Genomic DNA, 21623 nt, shown 5'->3' with positions numbered 1-21623 from the left:
TGTCGGTTGTAATTTTCTGTCAAACTAGCCGCAAAATCCAATTAACTATATATCAATAACAGGCTCCACAGTAAAACTAATTTGCTGGTTTGTCCAGGTAATTCTGGGCTGAGGCTTACAGGTGATGGGTCCAATGGTCACAGGTGTCTTGAGGGACACAGACCGGGACACTCTGGACTTGCATTTCTGTGAAGAGAGATTAACTGAATGAATAAAAGACCATTTAGCTGCTGCGAACAGTGTACATTAGTTTCAATGTGATGAAGAGGAATTACATGAGATGCTGGTGGTATGACAAGTTTAGAACTGAATATAATATATTGGTCTGAATGATAGATATTTCACTTTTAGTTTTTGAAGTTTCTAAAAACTTGCTTTCACTTTGTCATTATGGGCTATTGAGTGTAAATGATGGAATAAATGACAATTTTATCCATTTCAAATTAAAACATCCTGACGCCACTGTATATACATGTTGTAGGCGGAGCAATGAATGCTGAGTGAAGATTAATGTTTACGTGCCACCACCATTGTCCCTGTAAGCAGATGCACAGCATCAATAAAAACCCACTGCATCCACCTGGACTGGTCACTGACATGTGGGGTAGGAGCCAGCAGTCACACAAGCTCTAACAGTAAGATTCTTGGATTTTTTTGTTGTTGTCTGTAGTTTAGGTCTGAAAGCGTAGTGGTTAAAGTAAATGACTGGGACACGCAAGGGCGGAGGTTCTAATCCCGGTGTAGCCACAATAAGATCCGTACAGCCGTTGGGCACGGCGCGTAACCCTGCATTGCTCCAGGGGAGGACTGTCTCCTGCTTAGTCTAATCAACTGTACGTCGCTCTGGATAAGAGCGTCTGCCAAATGCCAATAATGTAAATGTAATGTAATGTAATGAAAGGTTTTGGTCTTGGGTTTTCGAAAAACACAGGCAGAGGGTATTCTGTCAGAGAAAGATAAACCCGGTGCTGTTAAGAGCTGACCTGGGTGCAAGTGGGCTGTCCTGGGTCACAAATGCTCAGACTGCAGTGCAGGAAGATGGCGCTGTAGTCACTGGAGAATAAGTTCACCAAGGCAGTGAAGCGGCCGGGGAGAAGGGGCCCACTCTGTTCCACCTTCACCAGACGACGGTTGCTAGGACACCTGGAGGAGGGACACGGAGGTGGGAAAACAACATCTAACAACACACACACACACACACCCCTTTCCTCATCTGCCAGTTCTATGGAGCAGATCAAGGCACACACCCTCCAACACAACCCTTTATCCCACTGTCACTTCTGTTTGCTCCTCAGTCCACCAGCCGCGCTGCGCCTGCACGTCGTTCAGACCTCACGCAGCTGAAGCATCGTTCAGAGCTCACGCAGCTGAAGCATCGTTCAGACCTCACACAGCTGAAGCATCGTTCAGACCTCACGCAGCTGAAGCATCGTTCAGACCTCACACAGCTGAAGCATCGTTCAGACCTCAGACCTCGGTTCCGGATCAGAGAGCAGGTACTGACCTTTTCTGTATCAGGAAGCAGGTACTGACCTGTTCTGTATCAGAGAGCAGGTACTGACCTGTTCCAGATCAGGGAGCAGGTACTGACCAGTTCTGTATCACAGAGCAGGTACTGACCAGTTCTGGATCAGGGAGCAGGTATTGACCTGTTCTGTATCAGGAAGCAGGTACTGACCAGTCCTGTATCACAGAGCAGGTACTGACCGGTTCTGGATCAGGGAGCAGGTACTGACCTGTTCTGTATCAGGAAGCAGGTACTGACCAGTTCTGTATCACAGAGCAGGTACTGACCTGTTCTGGATCAGGGAGCAGGTACTGACCAGTTCTGGATCAGGGAGCAGGTACTGACCTGTTCCGGATCAGAGAGCAGGTACTGACCTGTTCTGGATCAGGGAGCAGGTACTGACCTGTTCTGGATCAGGGAGCAGGTACTGACCTGTTCTGGATCAGGGAGCAGGTACTGACCTGTTCTGGATCAGGGAGAAGCGCGAGGGGCCATCCGAGTCAGCCGTGGGCGTGGCGTAGCAGCTCTCCAGAATGACAGCAAACCTGTCTGCAGCTGTGTCCTCTGCAGACACGCCCACATACAGGGCGGAGCCCAGGGGCAGGACGACCGCGCCCGCAGAGTAGGGGTCTGTGTAGTCGGCGTTGCGGTAGAGAGACATGACCGCATTGGGCCTGGAGCCTGCCCGCACCACTGCCCCGTCCAGAGACCTAATGAATACCATAGAATAAGGCAAACTGGACACAAACCTGCTGAACTAGACACATTTCCCAATGGTGCTCACAAAAATGGTTCATCTGTAGAGATTAAAAGTGGATTAAAAAAATGCCAAAGTTAAACTAGCATTATGATGTGGCATAGAGCTTGAGAGCTCCCACATACATCGCACACAGTAGACTACTCCTGAACACTGAAATGAGTACAGCAAAGGCAACACAGCCTTCTGCTGTACATTACTAGTGTCACTCAAGGAAAACACAACACATGCATCTTAAGAGCACAATATTGATTACAACATATTTCAATAAAACATTTTGAGGTTACGGATCTATTTGCCTCGTAGCTACAGGCTACAGTCAGTGGGCTAGCCAGCAACCTTTACATGTTAAGGTATCTTTCGATTAAACTATACAGACAGGATTCTCTTAAGATTAGTTTGGAAGGTTCATGAGTAAGCAACCTTATGTGTAAAAATACTGTCACCTGCTCCTTAAATTAGGATTTCTTGTGAGAAAACCTCACTCATGCGTAGGCTAAAGGATTTGACAAAATAAAATTTTACATTTTTCAATAATACCCCTTTCATCCCTCAAGGTGCACTTATGAATGCTTGCCTTGGCCTATGGCAAACCCTGGCTCTCTCTGTGACTGTGTGTGATTGGCTCATTGCTACAAATACTGCCCTTTGATGTGAACACACAGATAGCAACCAGATTGTAACCGGCGTTGTGATACCTGTTATCCGTGATTGCCATGTGTAGGGTTTGTTGACCCAGCTGTCTTAGATTTCACTCGACTAAGTTCAGATACTTTCATCATGCAGGCCCCAGGGCTTTTATCCCCTCATAGTTTATGTCCTATTTTATTATTTTATGATATAATTTGTTATTTAGCTGATTTTTTCTATACAAAGCGACTTCCAGTTGATTAGGCTAGACATGGGAAAGTAGCCCCTGGAGCAATGCAAGGTTAAGGGTCTTCCTCAAGGGCCTGGCTACACCGGGGCTTGAAACACCAACCTTTCCAGGTCCCAGTCATGCACTTTATCCACTATGCTACAGGCTGTCCCATGTTCTGTTCCCAGTTGTAATTTACATACGATTTTTAAAATGACTTCAGTCCTTTACCCTTTAACTATCTTTAATCCACTATCTTTAATCCACTCTTTCTATACATCCTAATGTGTTTGTTTATTATTATTATGATTATTATTATTATTATTATTATTACTCACAGTTGGGGTCTGATGGCCACATCCAGGCTGATTTCAGTGTCCAGAGGATACACGCAGGAGAGTGGAATTCTCTCCGGAATGGAAAAGGTTTCATTTCCATTGGCAACAGGGTAGACAAATAAAGTGTTGGAATAAGTGGCGTGGGTGTCATTAGTCTGTAAAAAGAGAGGAGAAATAGTTGACATAATTCGGACAAGTGTGGCTGACTGCCAATTTCGAGATCGCCATCACACACAGCGTGTTTTTTTGGAATAATTGGTTATACGGGGTCCCATCTGTATCGTAGATCAGTGAGATTTTCTCATTCATGCAGTAGGAGGAAGGTAGCGCCATAGTAACTTAAAAATACATGTTGTGCATCCTTTGTCATAATAATGATTAAAAATAGGAAACAAAAAAAGAACACACAGGTTTTTGACTTTCTGCTCTGAGAACTCCCCTAAAGGAGTGAGCCCTTACCGTCAGCTGGGTACCACAGCTCCCCCCCTTGCGTTCAATCCGAAACCACACCACGCCTTTTCTCTCGCTGAGTGCCGTGCAGCGGAAGTCGGCCAGGTGTGCGGATGATGCATTCAGACCTTTGCCTGCCAGGACAGAACTGTCTAACCCCACCTGCATGGAGTTCCTACCACACACCAGGTCTGGGGATCCCAACTCTGAGCGAGAAAAGATGATTTTTAGGGCATGAGGATTCTTGGTCCACATCAAGCTATTCGTTCCACCCATTCTAGATGCAACAGATTGATAGCTGTTTTTTGTGCCTTGATAGATATTCATCTCAATATCTTGATAATTATGATAAATATTAATGAAAATAGACAGACCTCTAACATAAGTAAAAACTTATTTTGAGAAGCTATTGGCTATTGTTCTGTAATTTTCTTCTGAAATAATGCAAGTGTCTTTTTCTTTACAGGCATGTCAAAAAACCCCTGACAGACAAGCAAGTAAACAAGCTAACAAAGAAGCAAGCACCAGCACTCTCTGAGCACTTTTAAATGACAAATGTATGACAAGAGATGTCATTTTTTAACAGTGAGATGGATTGAGACGCTCTGAGCCCTTTCACCTACCTCCACCTTGTCTCTCACACCGCCAGTTGACTTTGTCCTCACTCACACAGGACTCATCTGGTCTGCAGGACCCGCATACTGCGGTGTTGACATCTAAAAAAGGGCAGTTTACATTTTAGGTGTTCAGTAAATTTTCTTATCCAGACAGGCTTATACAGCTTATTCTTTACTTTACTCAGAGGTACAAGAGTTGTACCCTGCCTGGGAATGGAAGAAACAACCATTGAGCTGCAAGCCCAGTTCCCCACCCATTATCCTAAGCCAGTGCTGTCTAATGATGTGCCATGGACTGCCAAGAGTGCAGGTTTCCATTCCAACCAATCAGAACACCTTCACTATTTAACACACCAGAGAGTAATGGTAAATGGTTGGCATTTAGAGGGAGACATGGCTCAGGCAGTAAGAGCAGTTGTCTGGCAGTCGGAGGTTTGCTGTTGTGGTGTTGGTGGTTGTAATAAAAACCTGCACACTCTTGGCACTCCATGGCATATCACTAGGCATCACCGTCCCACAGTGTCACCTAAGGAAAATACGGGCTATGGAATTACTGAATTACTGTGTCCAAATGTACAAAAACTAGTTGTCCACCTATGGTTTGAAACTGAAATGTTCTGGCAAGAAGCACAGTTCACCACCAACTACGTTCCTGCGCAACGGCAGACATTTTCAACAAAAACTCATCCATCTAACATGAGCGATAAGGAGGTAACATACCTGCACAATAGGCCAAAGAACAGGCATATGGGTCGACAAACTTGTAGACAAAGTAATTTCCAGGACAGGCCTTGATGTGGATGGGATTAGATTTAAAAGAACAACAATCTGAAGACCAGTGCCCACAGACGCGGCTCAAGACGATTCCATGCGATGGTTCTGGGTGGCCGTCTGGGAGCCAGAGTGGGGCATGGGTCCCACATCTGCGCATTGGAACACACTTCTCTGGCATCTGCACACTAGCCGCCCCTAGGAACAGACGGTACCAGCCTTGCCAGTTACCAGATCGATCACACCTCACAGGGTTTTGACTGGTGTTGTTGGTGGCACGCCACGGATCATTCAGGCGAGAGTTGAAAGTGCACGGGTCCCGGCACTGCGTGACTCCATTAACAGCGTAACAATCCTGACCCGCAGCGCACATCACAGCCCCGCACCGGAACAGTACGGAGCTTGGGTTGACGCTGCGTTTCGTGATGTGGTGGGCTGCTGGGGGCTCGGAGTCTGCAGGGGGCATCGTGCTTGAATTCCGGCAGTCGAAAGACCCGGGCGTATTCTCACAGGTCAGATTGGAGAGGCACTTTTCCTCAACAGCACAGTCGTCGATGTCCACGCAGCCGTCCGAGGACCAGCGGTAGCCAGAGGAGCAGCAGCCTCCACTGGCACAGGCCATGGGGTTGTGGCAGGAAAGGCCATCTCCCTCAAAGCCATCCTTGCAGCTGCATGTCGGGTTCATGTTTCCGTCCTCCTGAGAGCTCAGACATGTAGCGTTCATGCTGCACGCATTACAGTCAGTGACTGAAAATGCAAAATAAATAAATTATAACATGCCTGCTGATGTGACATATTTAAGTAAAAACACACGACAGGCAGTGGTATACAGACACAGATAAGGGGTGTTACCCCCGTAGCTGCGATAAAATGTCTATTTAGCACACCCTGGAGTTATTGCTTTTATAAAACGGTTACCAAACATAATGATATAATTATTATAGACACAATCCAATTAAAACTGTTTTTTTGTTAACAATCTCATTACAAGAATAATTTACAAGAAAATTGTTCTGCCAGGTGGTTGCGATGCAACGTTAGTAAATTCACGTTGTTGCGCCAAACTCGCTCGCTGGTTAGCTTGCAAGCTACCGTGAGTGAGAAAACAAGAGTTTATGCATTTTTGTTTATTTGTACGTTCCCATTGTACAAGCACTGAACTACTGTCCAACATTAGTGGAATCACGTCGCGTTGGTCTACTCATTTTATTATTTGGAGATGCGCTCCTCTGCTTTCCCCGGTCCACAAGTTTCCATTTTTTCGGTCTGCTTACGGACAGAAATCTCTCACAAATCAAGACCCGCTTCGGATAATTTCTGATTCACGTGGAGGCGGGGTAGCTCTGCGTCCGTACTTGCTTGCAAGTTCTGGGCAATTTGCAATTCTTGTTGCAAGGTGATTGATGTACGTTGTAGAATTTTCCATTTCCAACGGTTTTTCATTTGGATTTTTTGTTGTAAAACATCAACCTTTTTTGGCATAAAATCTCAACAACTGTTTTTGCCGAAGCTACACGTGCATATTGAAAATGCTATGGTTTCGTCATGCAGGCAAAAAAGAAATCTGTGTTGTTTTATGCAAGCCTAACAAACTATACACCATTCGAATCATGATGTTATTAGCTAAAATGTATGTTGTCACTTCAATAACGTTCTTTGCAGGACAGAAGTTGGTTGATTGCGCACGGATGGGGAGAACGCCTATTCTTAACAATTGTATTACGGTTACTAGTGACAGAAGGTCGCCCTTGAGCTAATAGTGTTCAACAGTGTCGATTGAAAACGTAGAAAATGTCAGGTTTTGTTTTTTTCACTGTGTTGTATTCTAAATGCGTCGCGTTTCCGTGTTTCATTGCCCTCTGTGCACACCGTAGTCACCCTGTCAGTTTGTTCATTCATTGTTATTCGTTTCACCTGCGTTTCTCACTTCCCTGATATGTTCCCACAGCTCTATGTTCCCACAGCCCTATGTTCCCACAGCTCTATGTTCAGTTGACTTCACACTGAGCAGGCTGCTTGCATGGGACCTGAAGAAATCCAGTGTATGTTTGTGCAATTTAGACACAGTACACGTTCAATTATCTATAAGTTTTTAATGAACAAGCAAACAAGCAAAATAAGAAAAAAAAAATACACTATTTATGCAGTTCACTTAAAACTCGAAAGGGCTCTACATCAGTACTTTTCAACCTTTTATGTGCCAGGAACAGGCATCTGCAAGTGCTATCCTTTGAGGACTATTTTGACATCTAAATATATAAAGTTCAGTTTACACGATCAATAATAAACATTTAATTTGGGTCGCTTGTTCTACGGCCTGATAGATAATAGAATTTGTATGTTTGCAGACGTATGCTACAATGAAACGGACCACAAGACAAATTCTAAGTAAACAATAGACATTCTGTCGACGTTTCTCTAAGTTAGCTCATTTTTAGAATTAGAAACTATTATGCGTTCTGTTGGCTGAACCCTTGTGAAAATTTTTTATAAATTGTTTTAAAACTTTTTAAATTAGATGACATGCAGAAGCGTAGGCCACTTGGGCCTCTCAGCCTTATTCTGCATTACGTTGCTTATTTCTGTTCTGGTGTCTTGTAGGCCTGGTCCCGTGTGTTCCCGGATGGGATGTGCCAGCGCGCGGGGCGTGTCCCAGCCGAGGACATAAAGTGGGCCTGGCCTTCCAGAGAAGCGGCGGGAGCTTTGCTTTGTCTTTTGCGTTTGAGAGCAGTTTGAAATACATATGTTTTCCACGTAATTAAACCCTAAATGTGAAACAGTTGCGAAGTCTCTCCTGCCGTTTTCTTTGTTACCTTGAGCCGGTAACAAATGGGGGCTCGTCCATTCGTGCACCGAAACGTCGGACAATAAGGTTTGGTAAGTTCAGCGATATATTTGCTTGGCCTTTTACCTTTCCTTTTAGACTTACTTAATTGCGTATTTTTTGGGACGTGTGGTTTATTATTTTTGAACAGTTCCTGTGGCTAGAGCAATTGTCTCGGGTGCACTCCGAGGCATTGGTGGAATCGCCAGTTTTCTGGTTGTTTTGCCATACCTGCGGGCTTGGTGCTCAATTCATCCCACCACCGGCCTGTTCGAAGCTTCGCGTGTAGTTAATTACATGGGTTTGTTTTGTTTTGCCTCGGGGGAATGGTCATTGGTCTTGGCTTTTATTATCGCTGGGCTTCCCGGTTTAGTTTTGTTTTCTGACTTTGGTGTAATTAGTCTCTTATATTGTTTCGTTCAGTTGGTGTTATACGCGCAGTTACTTGAATAATGACATCACTTATTGAAAAGTTCGTGGAAGAACCTTCCAAGGTTGTCTTTGATGCATTAACCAAGGACCAGTTGATACAATTGGCTGGTCATTACAAAATTGAAGTCCCATCCGTGCGTCTTAAAGGGGATGTTAAAAAGACTGTGAAGTCGGCTTTATGTGATATGCTTTTGATTAATGAATCCGATTACGTTTCCGATGAGGAGGAAAATCCTCCGTCTCCTAAAACTAAGGAAACGTTGACTTTTGAGGAGCAGAAAGAATTGCTTCGCATCCAGTTGGAGAATAGCAAACTTCTGCATCAAATGCAACTAGATAGGATTCGGTTTAATGAAGACAATGAACGCGCTCGCCGAGCATTGGAGCAGCAAAAGCTCGATCTTGAAGCTCAGCGTTTGGACCTTATTAGACAGGGAAAAATGCCTACACCTACTGGAGTAGATGCTAACAAGGATCTTGTCACTAGTCTACGGTTGATTCCTCCTTTTAATGAAAAAGACGTGGATACTTTTTTTCTCCTGTTCGAGAGTGGCTGACGCGCAAGGTTGGCCGAGTTCACGCCGTGCGATTATGCTTCAGTGCGTTCTTACGGGGAAAGCACAGCGGGCTTTCTCTGTTCTGAGTTTGGAAGACTCTCGTGATTATGCAACTGTGAAAGCTTCGGTCTTGCGAGCATACGAGTTGATTCCAGAGGCTTATCGCCAACGTTTTAGGAACATGAGAGAACGTTCGGATCAAACCAATGTTGAGTTTGCCAGAGATTTGCGCTTACAATGCCAACGATGGTGCGTTGCCTCTAATGTTAAAACCTATGACAATTTAATGAATTTAATTGTCCTTGAGCATTTTAAGAACACATTGCCCGAGCGTGTTGCGACATATGTTGCCGAGAAACAGGCTAAGAACGAGGCCGATGCTGCTGTTTTGGTAGATGAGTACGAGTTAACTCACAAAGCTCACGTGCGCTCATCGGATGAGCAAAGAGATGTTGGTTCTTTTCGCAGAGATAAAAGTTTTAACGTTAATACACCACGAGTTTCTGGAACAGATCATTCAGTCGTTAAATCTGATTCAGAACAAATTTGCTATTACTGCCATGCGAAGGGTCATTGGAAAGGGAACTGTCCAGTGCTGAAATCAAACTCCAAAAGCCGCTTTTCTTATGTAAAGCCTGATATGTTGGCTGCATCCCCTTTTAAGATGGATGTACATTCACGTTCTACTGAACCGAATTCCAATTATTCTCCATTCATTTCAGATGGACATGTTTCCTTGATTGGCAGTGACGAAAGAATTCCTGTAAAAATCCTGCGTGACACAGGAGCGTCAGAGTCCTTCATTTTGGAGTCTGTTCTGCCATTTTCGTCCTCTTCAAGTTCTGGTAGATCTCTTTTGGTTCGTGGAATTGATCTCACTACCTTTGCAGTCCCTTTACATAAGATCATGCTGTACTCCGAGTTAGTTGAGGGGGAGGTCGAGTTGGGAGTACGCCCTGCTCTCCCTGTGGACTCTGTCTCGGTGATACTTGGAAATAATTATGCAGGTGGACGCGTTTGGCAGTGTAACCCTGTGCCAGTAGTGTTGTCTTCTCCTCAGCTGAGAAATGAAACTGATGATTGTTCGAAGCAGTTCCCTGAGGTGTTTGCAGCTTGTGCTGTGACCCGCTCGGCTGCTCGTGCAGGGGCGGAAGCCAAGCGGGTCAAGGTGGCTGCAGAGAAAACTAGGTTTGCCTTACCCGATTTTCCATTGAATCTGTCCTATGAGGACCTAGTTAAAGAGCAGCGTGCAGATCAGTCCCTGTGTTCATTGTTTGACCATGCTGTCCCAGCTGACATTTTTGAGAGCATGGCTCATGGGTACTCTGTTCAAAATGGTCTGCTTGTGAGAAAATGGACCCCCTCCACTGACACTTCGGTGGGGGAGCCATGGTTACAGGTTGTTGTGCCTGCCACCGCTAAACTTGCAGTGATGAAGATCGCTCATGACCTGTTGGGGCATTCTGGTGTGAGAAAGACATATGACCGCATTATGCGCCATTTCTATTGGCCGAGGTTAAAGAAAGATGTTGCTGCTTACATAAAAACTTGCCACATCTGCCAGATGATTGGTAAGCCCAATCAGGTCATCAGGCCTGCACCTTTGGAGCCGATACCTGTGGAGGCTGGTCCTTTTGACCATTTACAGTTGGACTGTGTTGGGCAGTTGCCTACTTCTACAAGTGGTTCTAGGTATTTGTTGACCATCATGTGCCAGGTGACTCGTTATCCTGCTGCCTACCCACTGCGTTCTATTACCACCAGGTCCATTGTAAAGGCTCTTTCCCAGTTCATCTCCATTTTTGGTATACCAAAGGCCGTCCAGACTGACCGTGGGTCCAATTTTATGTCTCGAGTGTTTTCTCAGGTTTTGTGTCAACTACATATTAAGCATCACAAAGCTTCAGCTTACCACCCTCAGAGCCAAGGTGCTCTTGAGCGTTTCCACCAGACGTTGAAGTCTCTGCTTCGTGCTTACTGCATGGAGTTGGGACGGAGCTGGGAGGAAGGATTACCTTGGTTGCTCCTTGCTTCAAGAGAGGTAGTACAAGAAAGTACAGGGTTCAGCCCTAATGAACTTGTCTTTGGCCATTCTGTGCGTGGTCCTTTGGCTGTACTGAAGGATGGTGCAGGCCTTCAGGAGCCACCAAAACCGTTGTGTGATTACGTTAATGGTTTTAAAAGACGTCTGTATGAGGCAGCTCGGTTGGCACGCGAAAATTTGTCTGTCACTCAGGCTAAGATGAAGCAGCGCTACGATCGGAAGGCTCAGCGCCGTGTATTTGCATTAGGTGATAAGGTGCTGGCCCTTTTGCCAGTTATATCCTCACCGTTTCATGCAAAGTTCGCTGGTCCGTACACTGTGGTCCGAAAGGTGTCAGATATTAATTATATGATTGCCACTCCTGACAGGAGAAAAAGCTCGCAGTTGTCACATGAACCTGCTTAAGCCGTATCAAGAGCGTTCTGATACACCTGCAGGTGGTGCGGTTGTGCAGCCTGTGGCCTTAAGTGATGGTATAGTGTCTCCTGTCTCTCCTTTTGATCCTTCGGTGGCAGAGCAGGAGCAGGAGGAGATCAGGGCTCCTGACGACAGTGTGTTGCGAGCACGTCTTAATAACTCTAAGACCTTGAAAGAACTTCCACAGTTGTTACAGCACTTGTCTGAGGACAAGCGGGCTGAGCTCATAAGTTTAATTCATGACTTTCTGATGCTTTTTTCAGACCCATTTGGTCCAGCATGATATAGATGTGGGTGATGTTCCCCCAGTCAGACAATGTGGTAGCTGATGCTTTGTCCCGTGCTCCCACTGATTAACATTTCATGCTTATTACCCCATGTTTTCCTATCTGTCGTCTTTGTTTTCCAGGGCCCGGATTACAGATGTTACGACAGTTGAGAAATGGTTTTGGAGAAATAGGGGTTAATGGGGTGTAATTTTTGGAATGTAAATGGGAATTTATTTAAATTCTGTGATTATTGGGATAATTGTGTGCACCTTTAAGGACTGTGTTGCCCAATTAAGCACATTTGGTGAATTTGGTGTATTTAAATTGGTGATTATTGGTGATATAATGGTTGTGGGCATAATGACCTGTGATAGCCTACAAGTCTCTTAAGGGGGAGGGTGTTACGGCCACTTGGGCCTCTCAGCCTTATTCTGCCTTATGTTGCTTATTTCTGTTCTGGTGTCTTGTAGGCCTGGTCCCGTGTGTTCCCGGATGGGATGTGCCAGCGCGCGGGGCGTGTCCCAGCCGAGGACATAAAGTGGGCCTGGCCTTCCAGAGAAGCGGCGGGAGCTTTGCTTTGTCTTTTGCGTTTGAGATCAGTTTGAAATACATATGTTTTCACGTAATTAAACCCTAAATGTGGAACAGTTGCGAAGTCTCTCCTGCCGTTTTCTTTGTTACCTTGAGCCGGTAACACTAAGTTAGCTCATTTTTAGAATTAGAAACTATTATGCGTTCTGTTGGCTGAACCCTTGTGAAAAGGGCAATGGCATAACCATATTTTTTTTAAATTGTTTTAAAACTTTTTAAATTAGCCTACGCTTCTGCATGTCATCTATTCACTTCTTTTGAGGTAAACATTTTGCATCACAGAACTCGTTTCATTACGGAAAATGGCAAGAATGACCTGGACTACTGGGCGGCCTGTAGCGTAGTGGTTAAGATAAATGACTGGGACACACAAGGTCAGTGGTTCTAATCCCGGAGTAGCCACAATAAGATCAGCACAGCCGTTGGGCCCTTAACCCTGCATTGCTCCAGGGGAGGATTGTCTCCTGCTTAGTCTAATCAACTGTACGTCGCTCTGGATAAGAGCGTCTGCCAAATGCCAATAATGTAGTGTAATGTAATGACTTCAGGTTTTGTATGCCTGGTGGGGGAGCGGAGATGAAAAAGACACAAGCTAACACATTACATTACATTAATGGCATTTGGCAGACACAAAGTGCAAATTGCATACCCATAACCGGGGATAAGTGCGCTGAAAGACCCAAGAGAGAGGAGTACAATTTGAACTGCTACCTGTGCAACAAAGATAAGCACTAGGGCCTATTTGATAATCTTTTTCAGTAATATGCATGTTTGTAAATTCCCATACTCTAACCATTGCATCTCAAAATAATACATGATGTGCAGTGGTGTAGCCAGGATTATAAAACTGCGCACAATCGATATTAGCATACTGTATCTATGTTTGGGGAAATAGCAGAAAAAAAAAAATACTTGGCTAAATGACCAACTCCAAAAGCAAGTGTATTTGAGCTGTATTGCAACTTCTCTCTGTGTTCGTCTGAATATTCAGTAATGTTCCCACTCTGTTCTGAATTTATGAACGATTCTAAACATTACATCTCAAAATAATACCTTTGCGTTTTTGTCTTTGACGTAGGCTAGTTGGTAAAGAGGCATCTTTGTTTGTAGGCTATATTTTCAGAGATGAAGATGTAGAAGAAACACCAAGTACACCACTATCTGAGAATGAACTCCCAGAAGGTACCCAAGGAATCTGTTTGTGAATGGCATCTTCATTGTATGTAGTTTGTGTTGTGATTTAAATAAATTCTTGAATCAAAAAATTTATTTGTTTCTGTCTTCTAAATGGCTCACTGAATATTGCTTTGTGGAAAGGCTTCATCTTAGAGGTAGGCCAGGTGTGAAAAGCCTACATACCTGGCAGGACTGCATACCACATAAATATTCATTGAAGAAACGCTATAAGCCCTCCCATTGTCAACTGGTGCTGAAAAATAGTATTAATAACACAAAGTTTTTGTAATTTATTTGATATTTATAATTGGATTTGCTAGAATATTTTGTCATCTTTTGATACCCAATACCTAGATGAGCATGGTACTGTTCACCTTATATTGCCCTTATATTGCCCCAGAGGCCTAAGTGTGTTCCAACAAGGGTATTGTATTTTATTGTAAAGGTGAGTATAACTTCCTTAGATTGATACTCAATACTCTTGGCTACGTCCTAGCATTCAATTTTATTTGCCAGGTTCCCGCCCACTTCAGGCTTCTTTTTAAATCTTCCTGGATTACTTTAGTAGATTCCAAATTGTTCAGTAAACCTCCTAGTTTTGTATCATCTGCACATTTAACAAAACTCCTTTCAATGTCTTTGTCAAGGTCATTTATATAAATGAGGACCCAGCACTGAACCCTGTCTCTTCTCTACTACTCTTTGGGTCAGAACTGAGCTTTGGCGCTGATTTTCAGGTGAACATATGACGCATGATATGGTGTCATTATGTTCAGTTTTGGGGTCAGAGTTCACCCAAAGTAATTTCATGAATAAGCCATAATCAAAAATTTAAAAATGTCAATTGAGGTTTTTCTTCTATACTTCTATGCTATTAATCTTCAAACAGTTATCAACATTTTTATTTTGTTACCACATGTGGTCACAAGCTACAATTCTATTCTATTGGGGATGGTTGTACCATTTACTTTGGGGTTCGTTGTCATGTAATTGTTCATGTGAAATGTATAGCCTAAAACAAATGTCTATCCCTAAACATTTGGAATGCTATCTGGCATGTCCATCAAAGACCTGTGCTTTTTATTTAAGCAGAACTTTACCTCGTTGGAAATTTTGCTACAAAAGGCTGCTGATAAAACTGTCTAATGCAAGACGATAAGGGTATGCATACTATTACCTAAGACTTAAAGGGTTGCACTAGTGTTGAAATGACTCTTATATGATATGCTGACATTGAGTGAGTCAGTAAAAAGTGTCACGACCATCTCCGGTCTCCCCTACTGTCGTTTTCATAAATCTTATACATTTCTTTTTTTTTCCTGACTTTTTCCCTGTCTGGTCGCCAAATTCCAGTTACTATTTGGGTAATTGAAGTCTCCCATGATACTACTCTCACCTCCATGACAAGCTTTTTAAAGAGCATTGTATTCACACTACTGTCTGAGGTTGGTGGTCGGTAACACGCTCCTATGTTAGGAGCGTGTTACCGACCACCAATAAGCGTACTCCAAATATCCTCACTAGGCATTGAGTTGGTCAATTTCTGGAATTTCTTAAGCATTGCTACATGTACTAAATGATGGCGATAAGACAAATGCGTGAAATGCAACAAACAGATTTGAATCTTTATTCTCTGTGGCATTGACCAGCTTATACCCAGCTGGACCAGCTCAGTGGTCAAGATGGTCAAGCTGGCATAGGTGGATTTTACAGCAGGGTTTTTACATCCTGTTTACATTCAGCGCCTCTAACAGAAATGCATGGGATTGCAGAACACACTTGCATCTCGTTACATAATGTGGAAGGACATGAAAAATGTTTCTTGCATAGAGTATGTAGCAGGCTTAAAAGGAGCTTTCTGCTGACTGTTTGCACTCATAGCACATTCTCATGTTCATAGCCTATTTCTCTCATCCCTGCTGAAAAGAAAGAGCACAAGCTAGGTTTTGAAACAGCTGGTAGCTGGTTGACCAGTTCAGACTCACTCCATACCCAACATGGTTTGACCAGGTCAAGCTAGGTTTTGAAACGGCTGGTAGCTGGTTGACCAGTTCAGACTCACTCCATACCCAACATGGTTTAACCAGCTCAAGCTAGGTTTTGAAACGGCTGGTAGCTGGTTGACCAGTTAGACCAGCTCCTAGCTCAACATGTTTTAGCTGGTTGACCAGTTCAGACCAGCTCCTAGCTCAACATGGTTTGATGAGCTCAAGCTATTTTTGGTAACCGCTCAAACCAGCTACCAGCGCTAGCTGACCAGCTAGATTAAATTTTCAAGCTGGTCCAGCTAGTATAGTTGGAGCCCTGTCACAAGTGAGAGATCTTCTTTGATGCATTATTGTTTCTGTCCTCAGTTCTTTTTATTTTATTAAATGTATAGCAGCATTGTTTTCTATCAGGCTATTTCTTTATTTATATTTCTTTCATTGTTATTTATGCAGCCCTTAATTAAATAAATTGCCGATTGTAAAAACAGTGTTAGCTGAAAGAAGTCATACCTGGACTGGAGTTGCGTTCTCTATGACACATGTGCAGCTGTAAATCGCTATATTCAGCTGGAATTGAGAGCAGTGAAGCGCTAATGAAAGCTAAGAGACACGATGCTTTACCTGCGAGATTAGCTGAGACGCTGGATATCAGGAGGAGTAACAGGGCTCCTGAGATCATCATCCTTCTTCACACTTCTCCAGTCTCCAGTGACCATGCAAAACCTAGTGGGGAAAATCAGAGGCGAAAACAAAGTTTGTCATTGATTAAATTATTTTATGTATTTATTTTACAGAAATAATGTTTTTGGAATAATTTGGTGAAAATAAATTATTCTTAGGCCTATGCACTTACCAATCACTCAACAAGGTAGTATGTCAGTCTCCTCTACTCAGCACATGTATTTATAGCCCCTCTGGCAGTGATTCCATCAGTGTGGCATTTAAAATATGACTCCTCCTCTTTTGAATGTTTTGCCTCCGATGCAGATCACGAGGTCAAACGCAAAAATATTTATAAGAACAACATAAATAATTTTCAGAAGGAGGATTATTTTAAAATGACAGAAATCCGATCTAAATCCATGTCTAAAGCCCCAAGATTCTGCATGGCCCGGAATGTTTGACTTTCTCCACATCAGTGGCTGTTTTTTATTTTGTATTTTTCATGGATTTTGAACAGTCCCACTATATAAAATGTACAGTTGAGTGCAGCAAGATGCAAGTTGTTGGGAGTTTGATGTGACCACCACTAAGCAACTGCCAGACCTCCTGCCCAATGCTGTGAAGAAGCAAACCACAGTTTTGGATTCAGTTTCAGTTACTCTGAAAGTGTGAATTCCTTCATACTGAATGTAGTCGAGTTGCAGCAAACCTACCCTAAGAGAAATGTTGCTGCCGACATTATTATTATGATCATGTTCACCAGCCGCAATGCACATGTAGGGTTGGGAACCGAGAATCCGTTCTAAATTCCATGAAGCTGGGAACTGAAAAGAAAAGAAAAATTCTGTTCTGCTTATCGGTTCCTAAACAAGTATTTTAAGCCATGCATGTTTCAAATAAACGGCTTTGACTTCCTGACTGCAAATTAATATTGCACCTCGAATATGTAAATACATAGGCCTATATATCATACATATCTGGTGTTGTGCTAGCTATGTCCATCTGAAGGCCAGAAAGTACTATTGCCAAAAAAGACCATTAACAAGAGCGGTTTCCCAATTTAACAAGAGTTATTAACAGAATATTGAAATGTACAAATAATAAATATGAACATAATAGTGTCATATTTAAAATGCAACAAACAGATTTGTGTTCTCTGTGGTATTGACCAGCACACACCCAGCAGAACCAGCTTTACCAGCTTGAAAATTGAGCTGGATTTTCACAGCCGGTTGACCAGCTCATGCACAGCTAGACTCAATTTTCAAGCTTGTCTATCAACATAGCTGGATCACTGTGACAAGTGATAGATCTTCTTTCATCTCTCCCGTTTCTGTCCACAGTTCTGTTTATTTTATGTTTTTATAGCCACCTAGTTTTTTTGTTTTACTTTGTGAACTTTGCATTCCCTTTGTAGAAATTTTGAGTTTATTTTTTGTGATTGTATGTATTTACTTTCGGAACATTAGGTAATAATATTTTGAGCTTTGTTATTTTAATGAAACAATTCCATTGCTTGCTGGGTCAACACTTGTATTTTTTTGTTATCTGAAAATCGAATCATTTTTTCAACCATACTGGAATCGGAACTGGAAACCATTAAGAATTGGAACCGATCAGCTGAATCGGAACCGGAATTGATGAAATACAAACAATACCCAACCCGACGCACATGTGAGAAATACCTTATTTTATTAGAATAACCACTATGTAGCTGAATGGGGAGAACCAGCAATCTGTAGCATTGGCCGTTGACCTTTTGCAAATATACTGGAGTGGATTGCAGGATGCGCAAATGACTGAACAAAGGAGCAGTTGGAGATCCAAATATGGGGATCCAAATAAACAATAGACAATAAAAGAAGGAGCATCATTCTTTTTAGATTGACAAAAAGTCAGCCTCATGTCTGCAAAACAACAGAATTAGCTTACAAGGAAATGGCAGAGGTTGGAACACATGCTGTGTTTTCATACAATATTCCGAACATTTGCAACATGTTTCATTTTGAAAGATGTGTTTCTGATTTCTAAGCCGCTGATCAGCTAATGTGACATCTTTTTTTTGGAAATATTATTACAAATGTTACAATCTTTTTCTCTGAGGAATTGTAAAACACAATATCATTTCGTATGTGCGTGTGTATATATTTTGAGTACAGCTGTTAACTGGAACAGTTGTTGTTCTTAATTCATGTGTCTGTAAATTAAATTTTATCAAATGAAAGCTAAAATGAATTGAACTTTAAAAGCCATCTATTTGATTGATTCTCACCCCATGACCAACCAAAGCTAGCCAGGAACTAGACACCCATGCAAACTATGCGGATATGCAACTTGAACACCAGATCCACAGCCTTCATAAATGAACATATGTTAAATGTTTGGATCGTTGTCAATGAATATGTCAAAATCTGAAGTTTCCTTGTAACCCAGATCTGCTGTTTTTTCCAGAAATGAGGGAGACATCTTGTACATTTAAAGATAATGCTTCAATTCTAGTTACAATCATCAAAACAGCAAGTGCACCCATTTTCTTTGTGCATCCTGCTGTTGCAATGATAGAAGGATAAAACCCTACTGAATAGTGAGATTTGTGAAAATATTGGGGGGACATTTAATAATTATTTCCATCCACCACTATGGACTGGAAATAATTATTGTTAATTAAACTTTTGTTAATATCACAATTTGTCAATGGTCAAGATGGTCAAGCTGGCATAGGTGGATTTTACAGCAGGGTTTTTACATCCTGTTTACATTCAGCGCCTCTAACAGAAATGCATGGGATTGCAGCACTCACTTGCATCTTGTCACATAATGTGGAAGGACATGAAAAACGTTTCTTGCATAGAGTATGTAACAGGCTTAAAAGGAGCTTTCTGCCGACTGTTTGCACTCACAGCACATTCTAATGTGCATAGCCTATTTCTCTCATCCCTGAAAAGAAAGAGCTCAAGCTAGGTTTTGGACCAGTTCAGACCAGCTCCGTACCCAACATGGTTTGACCAGCTCAAGATCGGTTTTGAAACGGCTGGTAGCTGGTTGACCAGTTACACCAGCTCCTAGCTCAACACGTTTTAGCTGGTTGATCAGTTTGGTTTTCTGAAAATCAAACCATTTTTTTAACCATTCTGGAATCAGAACTGGAAACCATTAAGAATTGGAACCGATTAGCAGAATCGGAACCGGAATTGATGAAATACAAACAATACCCAACCCGACGCACATGTGAGAAATACCTTATTTTATTAGAATAACCACTATGTAGCTGAATGGGGAGAACCAGCAATCTGTAGCATTGGCCGTTGACCTTTTGCAAATATACTGGAGTGGATTGCAGGATGCGTAAATGACTGAACCAAGGAGCAGTTGGAGATCCAAATATGGGGATCCAAATTAACAATAGACAATAAATGTAGGAGCATCATTCTCTTTAGATTGACAAAAAGTCAGCCTCATGTCTGCAAAACAACAGAATTAGCTTACAAGGAAATGGCAGAACTTGGAACACATGCTGTGTTTTTATACAATATTCCGAACATTCGCAACATGTTTAATTATGAAAGATGTGTATCTGATTTCTAAGCCGCTTATCAGCATTGCGGTTTGGACTGGTGCCTGCTTCCTGGCTAGTTCGATCATGAGTCATAGCCTATGAGGTGAGGGAAAAAAACATGCCAACTAAACAGCTTTCAAAATTGGATGGATTTTAAATTAATGTCACCTCTGTTTCGTACCCCAGTGAAACAGGAAGCCATCTGAAGCCACAAAACAGTTTCCAGTAAGATTTAGATTCACTTACAGCACATATATGCCAATATATATTTCCGTTGAATTGTATAATTATATAGTTGACTAATGTGACATCTTTTTTTTGGAAATATTATTACTTAAATGTTACAATCTTTTTCTCTGAGGAATTGTAAAACACAATATCATTTTTTGTGTGCGTGTGTAGATATTTTGGGTGCAGGGATAATTATCTGTTGTTGTTCTTACTTCATGTGTCTGTAACTTAAATTTTATGAAATAAAAGCAAAAAATCATTGAAGTGTAAAAGCCATCTAGTTGATTGATTCTCACCCCATGACCAACCAAAGCTAGCCAGGAACTAGACACCCATGCAAACTATGTGGATATGCAACTAGAACACCAGATCCACAGCCTTCATAAATGAACATATGTTAAATGTTTGGATCGTTGTCAATGAATATGTCAAAATCTGAAGTTTCCTTGTAACCCAGATCTGCTGTTTTTTCCACAAATGAGGGAGACATCTTGTACATTTAAAGATAATGCTTCAATTCTAGTTACAATCATCAAAACAGCAAGTGCACCCATTTTCTTTGTGCATCCTGCTGTTGATAGAAGGATAAAACCCTACTGAATAGTGAGACTTGTGCAAATATTGGGGGGACAGTTAACAATTCTTTCCATCCACCACTATGGACTGGAAATAATTATTGTTAATTAAACTTTTGTTAATATCACAATTAGTTGTTCCTAACTGACCACAATATAATTGTTTGCAGTTACTCAATCTCTGACATCTCATTACATTACATTATTGGCAGACGCTCTTATCCAGAGCGACGTACAGTTGATTAGACTAAGCAGGAGACAATCCTCCCCTGGAGCAACGCAGGGTTAAGGGCCTTTCTCAAGGGCCCAACGGCTGTGCGGATCTTATTGTGGCTACACCGGGATTAGAACCACCGACCTTGTGTGTCCCAGTCATTTAACTTAACCACTACGCCACAGGCCACTCGAGTCAAATCTTTGGTTTAAATTTAAGAGGGCACATTTGTAGACCAAAGATCTGCAGTATCCTGAAAGATTCTTTCCTTAGGACATCCCCCGCCAAATTGTTCACGAATCTCACAATTCAGTGGTGTTACCTTAGCAACAGCAGGATTGAGCAGGAGTTATTTTGTGAATAATTTTCAAAGGAACATTCTTTTAAATGTACAAGAAGTCTCACTTATGGAAAACAGAAGAAGCCTCACACATTCGCAGACCAATAAAGTAAGAGCAACATAACATTACCATTCAGAAGTATTCACATCACATCACTCTTCAGAAGTATTCACACCACATCACCCTTCAGAAGTATTCACACCACATCACCCTTCTTTTGCCAAGAAGGCTGTATACCCAAATAAATATGGTTGCAATAGAAACCCTGTGATTCCATAGAACCCTATCTATATAAAGTGTTCTTTGTCAGGCGAATTGGTTCCTTGATGGGAGCTTTCAGGTAGTACAGGTAATATGTTGTTTTGTATGCACAAGAAATGGGAAAGTTATATTCTCTCATGCAATGCATAAGAGAATGGAATGGAAAGAACTGTGTGAGCAAACAA

General features: G+C 42.3%; 1 protein-coding gene across 1 annotated transcript in view; it reads left to right on the top strand.

Annotated features, from left to right (window-relative positions):
• The window catches only part of LOC133121354 (uncharacterized), a 343999-nt gene that overhangs the window by 126956 nt on the left and 195420 nt on the right, over positions 1–21623 (top strand). The window contains 3 exon segments of the mRNA XM_061230554.1: positions 1240–1282; positions 10779–10794; positions 13517–13539. Coding sequence (XP_061086538.1) covers positions 1240–1282; positions 10779–10794; positions 13517–13539 — 82 coding nt within the window.

Source organism: Conger conger, chromosome 2 (genome assembly GCF_963514075.1).
Source record: "Conger conger chromosome 2, fConCon1.1, whole genome shotgun sequence".
In the NCBI taxonomy this organism is placed as follows: Eukaryota; Metazoa; Chordata; class Actinopteri; order Anguilliformes; family Congridae; genus Conger; species Conger conger.
This window is presented reverse-complemented; position numbering and strand designations above follow the sequence as displayed.